We start from the raw sequence: 15,416 nt of genomic DNA on the forward strand, positions 1-15,416 counted from the left end.
TGTTACTTGTGTAAAGTAGAAGATCAATAAAATAAAGGTATGGCTGGTGTCTGTTGCTACAACTTTTTATTCCATTCTGACGAGACCACGCTTCTACGAAAGTTCTCGTCAGCGAAAGCGTAGGGTGTTATTGCATTAAGCAATGCCATAATCTTGTTGCGTCTGCTTCCATTCGCCCCACTTGTCCCACGATTTGTCAGTCGATACGAGACCCTTTGCGTCATCCTGAAATCGAAGATATTGAGTAATGGGTTCCCTAATTAAATTACAACAGTTTTCTTGAACAAACTCAATGTTACCCTGAATAAAATGTTCGGTTGGTCTGCCCAGGTACCGAATAGATGCAACAGGTCGGGTCTCTTCGAGTACAGAGTACTAGCGGCTAAGGTGCCATGAGTAAACTGTTCTAAAGTGTTGGGGCTGTTGCTAGCAGAACTGACAATTATTCTTGGTGGTTCCAAACCCAAGTTGCACTGTTGCCATTGATCAAGGGCGGCGAGAGTGCCATCTGGGCAGAGCAACGCCAAATCAGACTTTGCTGAATCGGCTTTTTGATCGGTGGATGACAAAGCAGGTGCTGGCAAGAACGCGACGTCTCCCTTTCCGGCCATCAAACACCTGAAGACGATGAAAGCTAACTGTGCATTACTATCGTCAACCTCGCGTTTAACGCACAACTGGATTCACGATTATTAAACAGCTTACGCGAGAGCTCCCCCTCCGCCTCTGTACGCTTCTGCGTCATTTGGCTTGCATTTGGTCTGAGCAGCCACTTTATCATCATTAGCAGCAAGGGTCCCAACGCACTGTTGGCACAATTTCGAGTCGACTGGCGCTCCTGGTGCGCATGATGCTGAGAAGAAGGTGGACATATCATCTTCAGAGTTGATCAGTTTTTTCTGTTTCAGTGCATGCACTGGCGCTGCCCAACCAGCAAAGTCTCCCTTGTATCCACTGTGGCAAGATTTCTTACCCCTCAGATCCTCTGAAAGGAACGATCAAATTATAAAATTTTATTGGAATTATATGGTCTGCATCAAGAGAGATAATAGGAAGACTGCTTTCTTTACCCAGTTTCTTTATCGAGGCGGACTTTTTCACGACTGCAACCGCTGGTCTCTCGCTCAGGTTGGTCGAGCCAGGTCCATATGATTCAGCAATTAAAGGATACGCATTATATTCTTTAGATGCCCGCTCGACCGAGCCACCTTCGAGGACTGTCAAGTCCGAGTTACCTTCCTTGATAGATTTTAGACAATCATTTTGATCTTTTCCAAGCATACATTCAAGCTTTGGTCTGACTTCCCTGGGGAAATAAGCAGACGACAACAAAGTAGCATGTTGTGAACAACTTGGACATTATTGCAGGTATTTGAGGGAGGCACGGAAGTAACGGTTACCTCGAGTAAGATGCTTTGGCTAGAGCATTGCATTTATCCAGAGCGACCTGGCTTGAGACGCACCAGCGCGCGGTCTTATTCCCAGCTCCGGAATTCCTTTCGACTACATCCCAGTATTTCGCGTCCTTCAGATGAGTTTCGGGCAACACTGGCGGCGCAGCAACAGCTAGAGTCTTTTCGTCCAGTAGCATAATGTCCTTCCACCACTCTGCTTTTTCTTCCTCTCCTAGTTTACCGAGATCTGTCAATTCCTGCAGGATTTATAGCGTAACGTTTTATTCAGTGCACGAACAACCAAAAAAAAAGGAAGGAAAAAGATGGGAACAAAGAAAAATGAGAAAAAGGCTTAGACTGTTAGATAGTGACCTTCTGGACTGCTTGTACGTCGCCCACGCCTCCGTTAGTCATGTATCCTTGCCAAGGTCTGGCTGCCCAGGTGCACGGTTTCGTGGTCGCATCTATGGGAACCTTGCTACCATCCGGACAGAAGTATCGGTAGTCCGCAGGATTTTCAGTCGTTGGAACAGCCGGAGACACGCCAACCGGCAGACCAAAGAAGCGTTTCACGTAAATTACTTTGGTCCAGGCCACCTGGCCACCGTTGTGCACCAAACATCGCAGCGCACCCTCATATCCAGAGTATATATCCGGGTAGTCACAAACCTCGGGTTTCTCGCAAAGAGCACACATGTTCGAGTAGGTTTCCTCTACGAAATCGCAAAAAAATAGTTAACCAAACTGTGGGCGACATTAATCGGCGATGAGAAACATCATGATAGACACTTACTGAGTCTGCGATTGATCGCTGGATCTGGGGACCAGGTACCCACCAAACATCCCTTGGAGAACAAGGTGCTCAACGCGCGCAACTCGTTCTCGCGGGCGGAATACTCTGGGTTGTGCAAATTTTGCAACACTCCCATAGAGGTGAGCTTAGTGATGGGTATTTTGTACCCCACGTTACGACCTACACCGGTGTGGCAAGACCTTAGTCCCCGTAAGCCCTGTACGTTGGTGATGGGCAGATCCTTGTGTATTACGGCTACGGCTTCATAGCGGTATATGGCATCAGGTTCCTCTTTCGTTCTCACCTACGAATAGATTCCAACACCATAGAAGAAGATATAGAAAGCTACGGTGCTAATGCATTGGTATTCTACTTTGTATCGAGGAAAAATGAACTTAAAAACATGTTTGTTCGCAGTCTGTGACACGTTTAGCAACGAAGAGGAAAGTTTTCTTACCTGTTCGACAACATTGTAGCCAGCTTTCGCTGCCAACTGCTCGTTCTTCGTCGCCAGATACATGTCTTCTGGATCTACTGCAACTACGTCTGCCTCCTTCTTGCCAACCTTCTCGATACAATCGTACCGATCACGACCAGAGATGCAAGATACGGGGATTCCCTTGCTGGCCGAATCTTTGATCATGTCCGAGCACTCCTTCCAGTATACTTCCGGAACGCATATCGTAACTGCGGGCAGATGAAAGTTGCAATTTAAGATTAGTCAAGTATTTCATTCGGCTACTTCCCGGACTACTTACAGATTCGTTCAGGGGCGTGCTCTTCCGCAGCTACTGTATGGAGGGCCAAGTTCGTGGCAATGGCGACGACCACCAAAGCAGTGACCGAAATACGGCCCCGGAAACCCATAGTTTTCCACGCGTAAGAAAGAAAAGTGTAAATCTGAAATGGAAAGGATGAAACCGGGCAAATGGCAAAACTAAACTCGCGATAGGTCGCCGTTGGGATTCGACGAGTGGCTGTCCGCGGCCCCTTATATACAGGAGCGCCTTTTTTTCTCGCCACGCATGGTACCTGGAGGGAGACATCAGAGGCGGAGATACACGTCCTTGTCGACTAAGTTATCGCTTTCTCTCTGTTTCTCTTGTCTCCCTACACCTCACCCCTCACGCCGATCAAGCGCTCACGAGTATGTTTCCATCGTGCGAGACCGCGAGGTTTTCTCGAGTCCCCTCGGCAGCGTTGCCGACAAATTTCCCTACCGCAGGGGGCAGATCACGTCATATGAAACTGTGCAAACTCTGTGAGTCATGATTGTCAACAAGATTAATCTAAATTGATTAACTCAGCCTTTTGAACGAATAAAGTCCGAGTGGCAAAACGGTTCATTGGAGTTTAACTTTATAATTTTATGAATCCCTCTCGTACTTCTCGCTTTTAATGTTAATTGGTTTAAAAATAAAACAGTCAAAACATTGTTATCAATAGATCTTTCTACATATCCATTTCTTCAGTACCTCTGGCAACGCTGAAATCCTCATCAGTTCTTCTTCTCCGGCCTCCTCTCGTCCGTTCATTCCTGTTCGCGAATTGTGCATGGGCTAATCGGCAGGCACGCGTCTCGTAAACGCGTTCGCGGTTACCGATTGGTCGTCCGCGATGCGGGATGCATACGAACGATCCGTGATTCCCCTTACGAGCGAAGGTCATGACGGTCCGCCTGGTGTCGTGCGACCACATCATGTTCTAGTCGAAAACATCTGCACTGATAACCATCGACATGATCTTTGACAGGAACAGTTAAGAATGTCGTGTACTGCTGACGAGTTGCGATTAACACTTTCTGACCCATGACTTCTTATGTAAGATGGCCTCATAAGCTCCTTATTACTAGAATGCGTTGATTAAATGAATACAGATATATAAATACACAAGTACGCAGAAGGTAATCAGGAAAAACGAAACAGGGAAAAGCATTCAACAGGAAAAAGATAAAATTATTCGCCATTGGTTAATACACAGCTGCAAGATAGCTATCTGAGTTCTTTCTCGATTGTGGATATATCTGTCAACAGTCTGGAAAGGGAGTTACTAAGAATCGCTTTTGTCGCTACCTATTTTTTACAAACTCTAAGTCAAACACGGAGACTGATTTGTCTAAGCCTAAAAGGCGTGCTCTATAATATGCATATTTCCATATAATTTATAGCTTTCACCTGAATAAGAAAAAAAAAATTGTTATCAGACAAAGAAGATAGTATTCAAATAAAAAGTCTAATGTACAAGAACTCTAATCCTCGTATCACATTGTTAAGCAAGAATATGCGATGTCGCCACTCCCCCGGAGACCTCATTTGTTAGGAATAAAAAGAAAACAAGATATCGTTGTGGCAATTCCCTACTGGGGAATCCCCGACGACAACCCAAGACGACCCCACGTTCGTCGTCGTGCATTAAAATCTCAGTCTCAAGGTTGGATACGTTCTTAACTTGGATATCTCTAAACGGCACTTGAGAATCGATAATTGTTCCAAGCTGTAGCGGATTTGTCGAGCAAGACACGCCTTTCGCCTTATCGCTCGAACTTTTCTCCTACGGAAAGCAGCGACGCGCAAGCGAGCAGGAGCACGTGCAGCCATCAGCAAGTCGTCTCTCTCAGTCTTCGATCGATGAATCTTTTCAGTCAACTCTGCGTTCCCTCGACGCCAGTTTCGGGCCTCCATCGATATTCGTCTCAAAGTGGATCTTTCTCGCTCGATGGTTTCTTGAAGCATCTAAAACGTATAAGGTATCGTTCTATTTGAATTCTCCTTTCTTTAATGCATCAGCTTACCCTGTACTGAGCATGGTTTGCATTTTGGATTCGTGCGTCTTCCTCTTTGGATGTGCGATTTGGAAGCTGGCAGCATTCCAACGCGATTCTGCTTACCTGGAAACGAACAAGTACCTCCATTCAGAATCCGTTCATTTTTCATCCTAATTGAGGAAGTTAGCATTGTTCAAGGAGGACAGAATCCCACCTTGACACGGTCGAGTTCCTTCGCGCGCTCCTGTAAATCTTCCATTTTCGTTTTGGCTACAGTGTGACGCCACTCTTCAAAGGAAACGATCTCTTGGATATGGGCCAAACGGCGTTGCGCAACAGATTTCTGTTGTTCAGCCTTGGCAATTGCACGGTTCACGCGGTCCAGTTCTTCCTGTGGAACCAGAACGGCATCCTGCCAGTCGGATCGTGGACAACCCTTCGCTCGAATCTGGAGCTGTTCTGTTTTCAGGGTTAAAGTGATCTCCCTATCGTTCGCCAATTCCGCTAGAGACCTTTTCATACGCTCGATCGCCTCTTTATACCGATTCACCGTACTTCGAGCGTTCGAGCAAGCGTTTCGCAGAAATGTCAGGCTCTGTTCCGCTTCCGCCATCTCGATCGCACAGCTTTTCACCTTGAACAGTCCGTGACTGATTTGGTGTACACCGTTTCCGCATTTGTGTATTCAAATGTTATTCTGTACCGATTACCTTTGTTTCTGCGTCCACTTTGAGTCTTCTGAGTCGGCACAGATCACGCCAGTGATTGGATTCTAATCTCAACGATAGCCCATCTGGCATCGCGTCCAAGTCATCCATTGCTCGCAAGTAATTTAAACCTTCCCTAGATAAAATCTCAGAGGTACGTCCATTGATTACGCAGCTCGCCAGTTCCTCGAGAAGCGTAACAGACGTGCTATAGGTGGCAGTTAACACTCTCGGCCTTCTGCGGAATTGCCGCAACAGGTACTCCCACATTGATGGTTTTAGTTCGACGAACTCTGCTCGAAACTGTCCCTCGAGTAGCTTGTTTTGTTTACACGCGCTTTCATACCGGTTTCTTAGCTTAGCGATACCCATTTCGAAGAGATCGCACTCCTCCGTGAGGCTGTGCATTTGTTTTGTCGCTGGTACAAGTTCTAGCTCGATGGTACGTTCAATGTTGTGTCTCTCCTGGACAATTTTACGATAACGGAGAATAGATTGCGTCCTAAGCAGCCTCTGCGAAAGTATCAGTCGTTCGACTCGTATTTTTTCTATAGATAACTCGTTCAGCTCGTCGTTGAAGGTTTTTATCGCGTTTGAGAATTCCCCTGAAATCGAATCGTGTTTCGCATCGAAGAGTCCGATTCAGAATCCATCTACATGTATATACAGATATACAATAGTATTACATGTACTATTGATTCGTTCGATTTCATTCTCCAGTACCGATTTGTACTTTTCTCGAGCTGCTAAGTGAGCGCGAAGCTTTTTCTCATACAAGTCGATCGCCTGTATATCTTCCTTCGTGTAACTGGTTGGACTTTTTTGAACCAAACACTCAGGTTTTGGTACATTTCTTTTTGCGTTATCTTCCAACCTGCAAAGCACAGATACGCATTTACAATTTCATTAAAAATTTTACTTTTATTATTGTGTACCTAACTTCCAATACGCCATCCATCATACGTTCGAGTGCTTCTCGATAAAATTCGTCAGTATCCGAGTCCGTGACACTTTCTACAGATTTATTTAACTGTTCTCTGGTGTTTGAATCTATTATTTGGTCGAATTCATCTTCGTTAATTTCCGTTGAATGCCAACACGGTGCCTCAAGAAGATTCGAGCTTGCATCCACGTTGAACGTGTCCTTCAACTCGAGAACTAAGCGACGAACTTCGTTAGCACGTTTCTTTGCAGTTTTTATCTCCATTACTTTCAAGGATCGCGTCTTTTCGAAGTGTTCGTTGAACGCTTCCTTCAATTCTCGTTCACAATGTTCTGTGGTTGCACAGGCTTCGAGAACCTCCTCGAAATCGTGATGCGAAGTCTGTGCGTTCTCGAGTTTGATAATCTGTGGGTTTTCCTCATCCTCTAATCTGATTACGAACGGATAAACATTCTTTAAATGGGTCAAAATAATAAGAGTGTGATCTTGAAGCTTGTAGCAGAGTAACTGCTTGTCTCTCCGTCGATTACCTGAACACCACTTCTTCTGTTTCCATCGAAGATCGATTCCCGGTTAAGAAATACATCTCTTGTGTTGTGAGCTTTGGGAGAGGGTAGTTGGTGACCTTTGATTCACCAAAGAGAGAGAAGATGCTTCTTGGTTGGACCATTAGAGGATTCAAGAATTGTTCGTACAAATACTGACTTAAGAGATCCTGTCGTCTGATACGTTCCTTAGCCTCTTGAATCAACAGATCCTCTTTCTGTCTGGCTGCAATTAACTTACGTTCTCGAGCTTCCTGGTCGAGATCGAAGGCGGAAACTGGAAGCCGGTTGTTGGACGGTATTGTCTCGTTCAGGTCGAGCACTGCCTTCAGCTACCGCAGTGTGAATTTTTAAATAAAATTTTGAATTCATTTCAGGAAATTGGAAGTGTTCTATCAGTATAAAAATAAACATGCTCGCTGTACATCGATGCGAGACTGCATTTAAAGGAAACCTCTTGCGAATGCTACTCACCTGGCGCTTCAGTCGGTCCCAATCGTTAAGAATAGATAGCCGTGAGGCGAGCGCCTGCCTTTCCTCGGCCATCGACCGTTTACGAAGCGTCGCATCCATCCACGTCTCTGTTCCCCAACCGTTCTCAGTCTCTGTCGCGTCCACTTGTTCGAAACAGTCGCGTGTAATCGAATCCGCGAAGCTAATTGACCTCAAATCTCCATGTCTGACTACCCTGATCATAATATATTATGTACTGTATAGATTAATCGAAACCGAGATTCTAAAACGAGGGAAAAATACAGTTATGTGACTAACGATATTGCCTGTATACTACCTATTTCCAGTTTTAAATGTTTATGAGAACCATATGTAACTAAATGAAGAAACTATGATTCAGAATATACAGTATATAGGAGCGAACCGGTATGGTAATTTGTTGGCTACAAGATCTCCGCTTCTACCAAGAGAAACGATTATGTCGTTCACGAGTATCGCGCATTTGCTGCCTCCATCTGCTCGATGGTGTGCGACGAACAAGGCGAATACTCGTTGTAAGTCAGCGCAGTCCCTCAGAATGATTAGTCCGTCGAATGCACAGGTGAGTAGACAAGAGGCATCCCGTGGCTGTGCGCTGTAAACGTTGATCACGATGCCTCCGGTTTGGTGTAACGACGGTAGAGTCTCCGAGAGCGAGGCATTTTGAAAATTCTCCTGTGAATGACGGCAAACTGTTAACTGACGATCGTACAATCGCAACATATTTCTACAAAACGATTAAAAACAACATGTACACCTAGTATCATCGATTCTGAAAAGAAAAAGAAAACGAAATACGACTATTTTCACTGAACGACGATGTTTACTTTCAGCTCGATTCGATGTAACTGTTTTGTAAGATAGGGGACTCCCACTACTTCGCTACACGTTTTTCTTCCATAGTAGAGGCTTTCGAACGAAGATGAAAGTTTTATCGAGTGATCTCCGTTCTCGTAAAGATTCTCTTGGTTCGAAAATTCACAAGAGTACACTACAATCTCGTTTCCAATTTTGCGATCGCTCGAATCAGAATTTCCAATGAGAACCAACGTTTTCGCCGTGTAATTATTGTCCGTTTCATAAATCAAAAAATCGATTACCTAACGTGAATAAAAAATTATATACGTTACCATTTGAAGTGTGTGAGAACGTTAGGAGGAAATATCACTGAATATTTAATTGTACTTGTCTTCGAAGATTCAAGCAGGCTGCGACTCGGGCGGTTAATATTGTGCCAGGTTTAACGATGGCCAGCAGCAGTAGAAACAGACGATCAAGATCAGATGCCCCAACACCGAACAGACGACCTCCCTCAGAAAACTTGACGCGATCCAAAGCTTCTTGCTGAATATGAACGCAGCTCGTTACTTTCGGACAAGACTGTCTCGTGGTTTCCATGAGAAGGCAATTTCCTGTTGTGCTGCAACTGGCGAAGATTGGTAACGTGGGATGAGAGGTCAAGTCAACAACTAGAAAAATCAATCATTTTTGATCGACTCACACTGTAAAAAGCAAATATAGTCAACATATTTAGTTATTTTTACCATTTATCAACCAACCTTCGCCGTGATGAGATAAACGTATCGTTTGCGAGACAAGATTTCCAGTAATAGCATCGAGAATCACCAAATGATTAGTCTGATCCAAAGTCCCAAAATATGGACCATACAATGGAGCAATGACTCTGTAGCTTGTCTCAGTTCGCTGTAGAATCTCGATACGGGGTGAATGGTCGTGTGCTGTATCCAGTATTTCGAGAAGGTCACCATTTTCCCCGAGAATCACGATCTTATCTTCGCGTGGATCACTCTGTACGTGTCTTGGGAACGATCGCAGGGAAGTTGTCCAAGAAGGTTGCCATTTACATTTTTTATCTTTCCATACTTTCCTATAAAACTGAAAAAATGATTAGTAGAGCACATTAATTCGATATGAAATCAAATTTTGTTATTGATTTCTTACCGTAGCTTTAATGTCGAAATCATTACGTGTCACAGAAGAGACTTTAATTACTAAAACTCCGCCGTTATGAGCGATCAACAAGCGATTTCTATGCTGTTGATCTTCATCTGAACATTTTTCAATGATCATTTGGACCCTGTTGCGTTCTTCTGGTTCTTCGAAATCGATAGACCAAATGGTCCCGAATTCATCGCAGCAAAGCAAAGTCCCTTCAGCGGACCAAGTACAGGAAACAGGTGCAAACGAGGTAGAAGCATCGATAGGAAGAAGTCTGACGATTTTCGAGCAAGCTAAAATACGATATACCGATAACGTGCCAGTGGATTGTGTGAACTGTGCAACCAAATGGGACGAGTCGACTGAACATCTAAATAAAATTGAAATTATTTAGAATCATATAAAACACATGCCCTCCAGTGACGATTTACTCACATGATTCTTGTGCAGTGGATGTCAAAAGTCGTCGTATTTGTCCCATTTATCGACGTTAGCCATTCCCCAGTTTTCCAGTACCAAACCACCAGGCGAAAGTCTGGAAAGGTTGTTTGACCAAGCAGATACTCGGTACCAGCGAACGCGCAGTATAAGTAGGCGCACGCCTTTTGGCTTTCGGCGCATTGACTGATCCTCTTCATTGCAGGGTAGGTAAATATCGAGACTCTTGGATTGGATTTTCTCTCCGCCACAGCGAATATTGGTACCAGCTTGCAATAACAAATCATGAGTAGCCTATAGTGTTAGTTGCTTAACCCTTTAACGATTTTAATAAGGGGTTAATTTTGATCATTCTAAACGAAAGGGAAGCCAACTTACCGATAGACCTGCGAGGCAGCACGCCCCGTCTCCTCTCTCGCCACCATCGAATCGTTCTACTTGCGTCTTTCCATTCTTCGGCTCGTAGAAACGTACGTAGATGCCTGAGACCATTGCGATCGCGTCTCTGCCAACGAGTGCAAAGTCGTGGCAGCATCCGAACTTCGTCCATCTGAACAACAGACATCAGATATAAAAATAAGTTTCTCTTTCCACGACTACGTCTAGATTTAATACGAAAGTGGATGCTTTTGAAAGGTGTCTCTGGCGAAAAAAGAGAACCACTTACAATGTCTCGACTGTGGTACCCGGCATGAAGATTCTACTTCAAAAAGAAACACAAGAATTTTCGAAGATAGACCTCGAACCAACCCGTTTGTTCGCGGTTGCCGGGAAACCGAGGCATCGATCGGACGATGAACAGTTTCCCTTTCCGTGAGCCGAACGCGTCGGCACGCGTTGACCGATTTCCGTGCGACATACCGGCAAGTGTGCCAGTGGATCGCCCCTATCGCATGAAGTTCGATGAATCGCGAGACCGTTATCGCGCGCTCGTTGAACGCATAGCAATGGGCGTTTTCCACGCGACGCGTTCATTGTCCCCGCCGACTCGACGCGAGTAGTAGGTGGCGAATTCAAAGTCGAACAATCGGCTCGTAGAGGCGAGAACGAACTTCGAATACAGAGCTGGAGGATCCGTTACGCGCTTAATATGCATCGATTGCATTTCGTTCGAGGGGAGGCGAAGAGAACCTTCGACGTTCCCTTGCTGGTTGGTAAACCGTCACTCGAGTACTCCGGGCCTTCTGAATCGTTCCATCGTGAACCACTTCTCGACCAGTGTCGAGAATCCTCGACTGAGTGTTGTTCCAAAATCGAGAGAGAACAATGATCGCGAGGAGCACAAACAGTGCGCTATTTTTGCGCGTTCTTAGCCTGTTTTCATTAACAATTGGCATCGTGAACGGTCAGGCATCTACGAAGAACGCAACAGCCATTGTCGAGGGTGATGTTGAGAGTAAAATAATAAATGAAATAACTGCTCCGTCGCACCTTGGTCATGAAGATAATATGGAAGCCAGATCCGAGGAGGTATCCTTGTCAGCGATCAAGCCATCTACAAGAAGCGTCGAGTGGAAGAACATTGGTCCACTGACGAGAAGCAAGGACAGCTACCTGGAGGCGTTGAGACACTCCCGGACCAGCACGGATCCTCGCGAGGGGATCGTCGCGGTGGATGGTGTGAGCGGATCTGGATCATTTCAGAGAAGGAAGGAACAGTCACAGGGACCTGTGTACGCAGGAAAACGATCCGAGGTATCATTTGACAGAGACTCATTTTCGATGGTTCCAAGCGATTCGTATTCCTTACCAACTCGACCGTCAGAGAACTTTGGTAGTTCTGGCCTACGGATCTCTTATGGACCACCTCAATCGCAGCCGCCTAAAGGGTCCTACGGACCACCGCTCAATGATTATTCTTCCTATGAAGAGTATACCGCCAGTGGTGGCGCCTATTCGCCGTCACAGCAAGGTGAGGCAAGAGGTATCGTATTGCCCTCACGCTTCTTCCTGTTTTGGGCTAATTTCCATTTGTGACTAATCGCACACATTCATTTGTTAACATCTAAAACTACCGTCAAGGCGAGTCTACAAAATTCCCAGTATATACTTCAAATAGGAAATATATATTGCAGAAATTTGTTGTTGCAATATTTTGAAATTAATATCTACTGTTGTCTAATCTCCCTCAATTAGACGCAAGTGGAAATAGAGTCACTGTTCGTTTTGTCTTCAATTCCTCGATCCAGCGTAATGATCTAGAGATATTGCAGCGTATGGATCGCCAGCACCTGCTTACGGCGCCCCGGTACCCTACGGTCATGGAGTACCTCACGGTATGTCCGAATCAGTGCAGCTGGGACTTCCCTCGATCGACTTCTCCTGGCCATTCGCACTCAAGTTGAACGCGTTCACCTTGGCCAAGATCCTCCTCAAGCTGATCATCTTCAAGATGATCGTTAAATTTATCGCTGTCATCTGCTTGTTGCTCTTCATTCCAAAACTGGAGATCAAGAAGAGCAAGAAGGGGAGCATGCAGAACGACGACAACGACGAGGATGATGAAGGACGTAGCTTGTTCGATGGTAACCACGCTGTTTCGTTTACATTAAATCCTGCAATACACGATATATCATGGTGTTAACGCTGTTGTCGTTCTCTTAATCTTTCAGCAAATTCAAGAATATGGGATCGATTGAACGCATTAACCTTGGTGGTGAATGACGCAATGAATCAATATGGAATCACGACCGAAGCTCGATCGAACTCTACGATAGGAGACTGTTCGACGTTCGAGTGTCGAATTCGTAGAGCATTCGAACGGAACCAATCCTGGCTCGACTACGAGCAACTGCTGCAGAGTTATATCCTTGAAGCGAACGCGAAGTCTTAGCATTCGGATGACACATACTCAGCATCTAAGTAACATATAATATAAAAAATTAATGCGCGCAAAACAAACAGCCGTACTACATGTTTATGATGATATTATACTACTTATGTGTTACTGAACACACCTCTTGTAATTGATAGTTATATGTATATAGATCCGGAGAAGATATCGAAGCTGTTTCTACGTACAATGGTTATAAATAGTATTGACGTGCCATTCCATTTGCAGTAAAATCTTGATTTAAAAAATCTGCAGTACTTTTTACCATTTAATAGCTGTTTCCGGAATCACAGCAATTTGTTATTGCGGAAATGAATTGTGCAACCTGGTTAAAAAGTGTGTATGAGTCAATGCTTTTTGTAGTCAATGTAAATTCGCGAAAAAACAGCAATTTAATTAAGTTTAATCACTAGTTAAGTAATCCTTAATTGATAAATATCAATAAGATTCTATCAGCCGACAACACCTGGAAGATCTTTATCACGATCTAATGAATTATTAAAATCATTAAAAATCCCGCGTATTTATACGTTCTATGTATGGTAATGTACAATGAAAGCTACGTGACTCATTTGCCCCTAGTCGCGAATAAAGTTTTATTATTGAAATCGAGCACGTGCCTGCGAAGATTTTTGTTTCTTTCCATTCGTTCCATTTCCAGCGAAATCGCAACACTTAGCAATTTCGTTCGTCGACGAAGAGCGGAGGCGCGAGCAATTTTGAAGATTGCCGCTACGTGATCCTCTGGATCTTCTCGAGTTTTCCTGACGGGGATACACGGTGGGGATATGTCCGTTTATAAATGCGATCGCAACAGGCGGCGACGTTTCAGTCGTTGTTTGCCTTGACGTGTGAGTATCGTTCGCATCGACTAATCAGAGAGGAGTGAACCGTTTGTTTTGCAAGAAATTATGAAGTCGATCGTCTTGTTGGGTAAGTGAAGACGAATTTGCACGGTTCACTTTGGCCGAGCAGTGCAGTCGCCCCGCAACTAATCGAAAGCAAACAGAACAGTGCAAATTCTCATTCGATCAGAGTGCACTTGCACTATCCGTTTTGTTGACAATTTACCAATTACCAATTGTCAAAATACTATATCCTATGCAGCAGACGGAACTGCAAAATGTGAGAAACCGCGTTAGCCTGAAAGATGATTTCCTAAATTAATTTTCTATGACCTTTGAAACATAAATGAATGATCATCTTTGCGAAGAGAAAAAATCAGTACCTCGACGAAGACATTCGACTTTCACTCGCAGGCAACAGAGAAAGGAAGTCGAACACGCGAGTCGTCTCGAATTAAGGCCGCTGTGCGAAACGTTCGCCACGCGGAGAAATCGCGCGTAGGCTTTCCGTGACGTTCTCAAGGCGTTCAACATTAATTTCCCTCCATTGTTCGTAATTCGTTAACTCGATATTATCCACTGATTCTGCGTAGCGTTGGTGGTCGCGTGCGCGCTCGCTTTCCTCGAGAGGGCAGACGCGGTACCATCCGACACGACCGCCAAGCCAAAAGAGCCGAAGGAGATCAAGGAGACTGCGACAGCTTCAAAGGACGTAAAGGATGCTGTAAAGGCGGCCAAGGATGCGAAAAAGAACAAGAAGAACTGCCTAAAGGAGTGTGAAACTGTATACGATCCGGTTTGCGCTCATGATCCAAAAAACACCAATTTTAAGCCCAGATCTTTTGGTAGTCCATGCGCTCTGGAGGTTTACAACTGTGAGATGGGCTCGAGTAAGTCTGATCTTTCTTTTCCATTACATTCTACCATGGTCGAACTCTGTTTTTCCAATTTTTCTTGGGTATGATGGATGCCACTGTTTTCATTCTGAACTTCTTTTATCAAAAGTGTGGAGTGGCTAGAAAAAAAAATAATAATACATTAGTAAATTACAGACTATGTACTAATCTACGTTTCCTTTCGACTTATTTTACAGACCTAGTGCTTAAGCAGAAAGGCGAATGCCCTGGTGCTGGTGGAGTGAGGCTGTCTTGAACAGAACCCATCGCGTCGCATCCACGTCCTACAGATGGCCAGGACGCGACAACGGATGTTTCACTTTCGAGCTTTCAATGATGCGACAGCTACTCGATCATCACGCTTAGCACATATAACGCCTCGAGCTTGGGTTTTAGCTTTAGCGAAAGTATGAAACAGCTGGAAATAAAGGGGAGCGTAAAAATAAAAAGAAATAACGAGTTAGAATTGATCTTAAATATACAGTAACTGGACGAAGTATTCACGCATTCGAAATTCTAGACCTTTAAAAATATCAGGACATCGTGTTGTAACACATTTTCCTTCCATAATAATCTATTACTTAACTTAATTAACGGAATTATGCAACAAAAGATACTATCATTACAATTATTACACGAGCAAACCAATGATTATACATACATAAATTTAAGATCCACAAGGCATGCGATCATAGTTAATGTATCTCGTGACTGACAATGGTAATTTCATTCCTTAGACAGTGAATCTAACAGAACTCAAGAAGAACCGACAGAACAATTCATAATTGTTCGTTGCGATTGTAGATA

General features: G+C 44.4%; 4 protein-coding genes across 5 annotated transcripts; 2 read left to right on the forward strand and 2 right to left on the reverse strand.

The window, feature by feature from the left end:
* Positions 1 to 49: 49 nt before the first annotated feature.
* On the reverse strand, positions 50 to 3,140 carry Tsf1 (transferrin 1). Its single transcript, XM_076903460.1, has 9 exons — positions 2,946 to 3,140; positions 2,645 to 2,874; positions 2,188 to 2,491; positions 1,767 to 2,107; positions 1,401 to 1,651; positions 1,071 to 1,306; positions 706 to 985; positions 300 to 618; positions 50 to 225 (listed from the first exon to the last, which is right to left on the reverse strand). Exons 1-9 carry the CDS (start codon positions 3,052 to 3,054, stop codon positions 136 to 138), a joined length of 2,160 nt encoding a protein of 719 aa, XP_076759575.1. The 5' UTR covers positions 3,055 to 3,140; the 3' UTR covers positions 50 to 135.
* A 1,445-nt stretch (positions 3,141 to 4,585) lies between these two features.
* Positions 4,586 to 10,723, reverse strand: LOC143428525 (uncharacterized). The gene is made up of 16 exons (XM_076903459.1): positions 10,703 to 10,723; positions 10,414 to 10,585; positions 10,033 to 10,304; positions 9,601 to 9,967; positions 9,198 to 9,534; positions 8,824 to 9,107; positions 8,466 to 8,738; positions 8,024 to 8,313; positions 7,621 to 7,834; positions 7,132 to 7,478; positions 6,594 to 7,031; positions 6,351 to 6,532; positions 5,662 to 6,263; positions 5,166 to 5,585; positions 4,979 to 5,074; positions 4,586 to 4,919 (listed from the first exon to the last, which is right to left on the reverse strand). Exons 2-16 carry the CDS (start codon positions 10,525 to 10,527, stop codon positions 4,599 to 4,601), a joined length of 4,557 nt encoding a protein of 1,518 aa, XP_076759574.1. The 5' UTR covers positions 10,528 to 10,585; positions 10,703 to 10,723; the 3' UTR covers positions 4,586 to 4,598.
* A 58-nt stretch (positions 10,724 to 10,781) lies between these two features.
* On the forward strand, positions 10,782 to 13,519 carry LOC143428303 (uncharacterized). Of its 2 annotated transcripts, none has more exons than XM_076903075.1 (3): positions 10,782 to 11,959; positions 12,249 to 12,560; positions 12,648 to 13,519. In XM_076903075.1, exons 1-3 carry the CDS (start codon positions 11,302 to 11,304, stop codon positions 12,866 to 12,868), a joined length of 1,191 nt encoding a protein of 396 aa, XP_076759190.1. In that variant the 5' UTR covers positions 10,782 to 11,301; the 3' UTR covers positions 12,869 to 13,519. The 2 variants fall into 2 exon arrangements, with proteins under 2 accessions (XP_076759190.1, XP_076759191.1); XM_076903076.1 differs by having other exon boundaries at positions 10,782 to 11,947.
* A 125-nt stretch (positions 13,520 to 13,644) lies between these two features.
* On the forward strand, positions 13,645 to 15,108 carry LOC143428305 (uncharacterized). Its single transcript, XM_076903077.1, has 3 exons — positions 13,645 to 13,801; positions 14,307 to 14,603; positions 14,807 to 15,108. The coding sequence occupies exons 1-3, from the start codon at positions 13,780 to 13,782 to the stop codon at positions 14,863 to 14,865; spliced, it is 378 nt and encodes a 125-aa protein (XP_076759192.1). The 5' UTR covers positions 13,645 to 13,779; the 3' UTR covers positions 14,866 to 15,108.
* The last annotated feature ends 308 nt before the right edge of the window (positions 15,109 to 15,416 follow it).

Source organism: Xylocopa sonorina, chromosome 10, assembly GCF_050948175.1.
Source record: "Xylocopa sonorina isolate GNS202 chromosome 10, iyXylSono1_principal, whole genome shotgun sequence".
Taxonomy (NCBI): Eukaryota; Metazoa; Arthropoda; class Insecta; order Hymenoptera; family Apidae; genus Xylocopa; species Xylocopa sonorina.

Bases quoted from the DNA above. Each gene is read 5' to 3' on its own strand.
- LOC143428305 (XM_076903077.1), top strand. From the start codon at position 13,780: ATGAAGTCGATCGTCTTGTTGG. The intron at 13,802-14,306 runs GTAAGTGAAGAC...GATTCTGCGTAG, and splicing joins GAAGTCGATCGTCTTGTTGG to CGTTGGTGGTCGCGTGCGCG. The intron at 14,604-14,806 runs GTAAGTCTGATC...CTTATTTTACAG, and splicing joins CAACTGTGAGATGGGCTCGA to ACCTAGTGCTTAAGCAGAAA.
- LOC143428303 (XM_076903075.1), top strand. From the start codon at position 11,302: ATGATCGCGAGGAGCACAAACAGTGCGCTATTTTTGCGCGTTCTTAGC. The intron at 11,960-12,248 runs GTATCGTATTGC...GAGATATTGCAG, and splicing joins ACAGCAAGGTGAGGCAAGAG to CGTATGGATCGCCAGCACCT. The intron at 12,561-12,647 runs GTAACCACGCTG...TTAATCTTTCAG, and splicing joins AGGACGTAGCTTGTTCGATG to CAAATTCAAGAATATGGGAT.
- LOC143428525 (XM_076903459.1), bottom strand. From the start codon at position 10,527: ATGGTCTCAGGCATCTACGTACGTTTCTACGAGCCGAAGAATGGAAAG. The intron at 9,535-9,600 runs GTAAGAAATCAA...TCATTTTTTCAG, and splicing joins ATTTCGACATTAAAGCTACG to TTTTATAGGAAAGTATGGAA. The intron at 7,835-8,023 runs GTTCGCTCCTAT...TATTATGATCAG, and splicing joins GCCAACAAATTACCATACCG to GGTAGTCAGACATGGAGATT.
- Tsf1 (XM_076903460.1), bottom strand. From the start codon at position 3,054: ATGGGTTTCCGGGGCCGTATTTCGGTCACTGCTTTGGTGGTCGTCGCC. The intron at 2,492-2,644 runs GTAAGAAAACTT...ATCTATTCGTAG, and splicing joins GCTACAATGTTGTCGAACAG to GTGAGAACGAAAGAGGAACC. The intron at 1,307-1,400 runs GTAACCGTTACT...TTATTTCCCCAG, and splicing joins GCCAAAGCATCTTACTCGAG to GGAAGTCAGACCAAAGCTTG.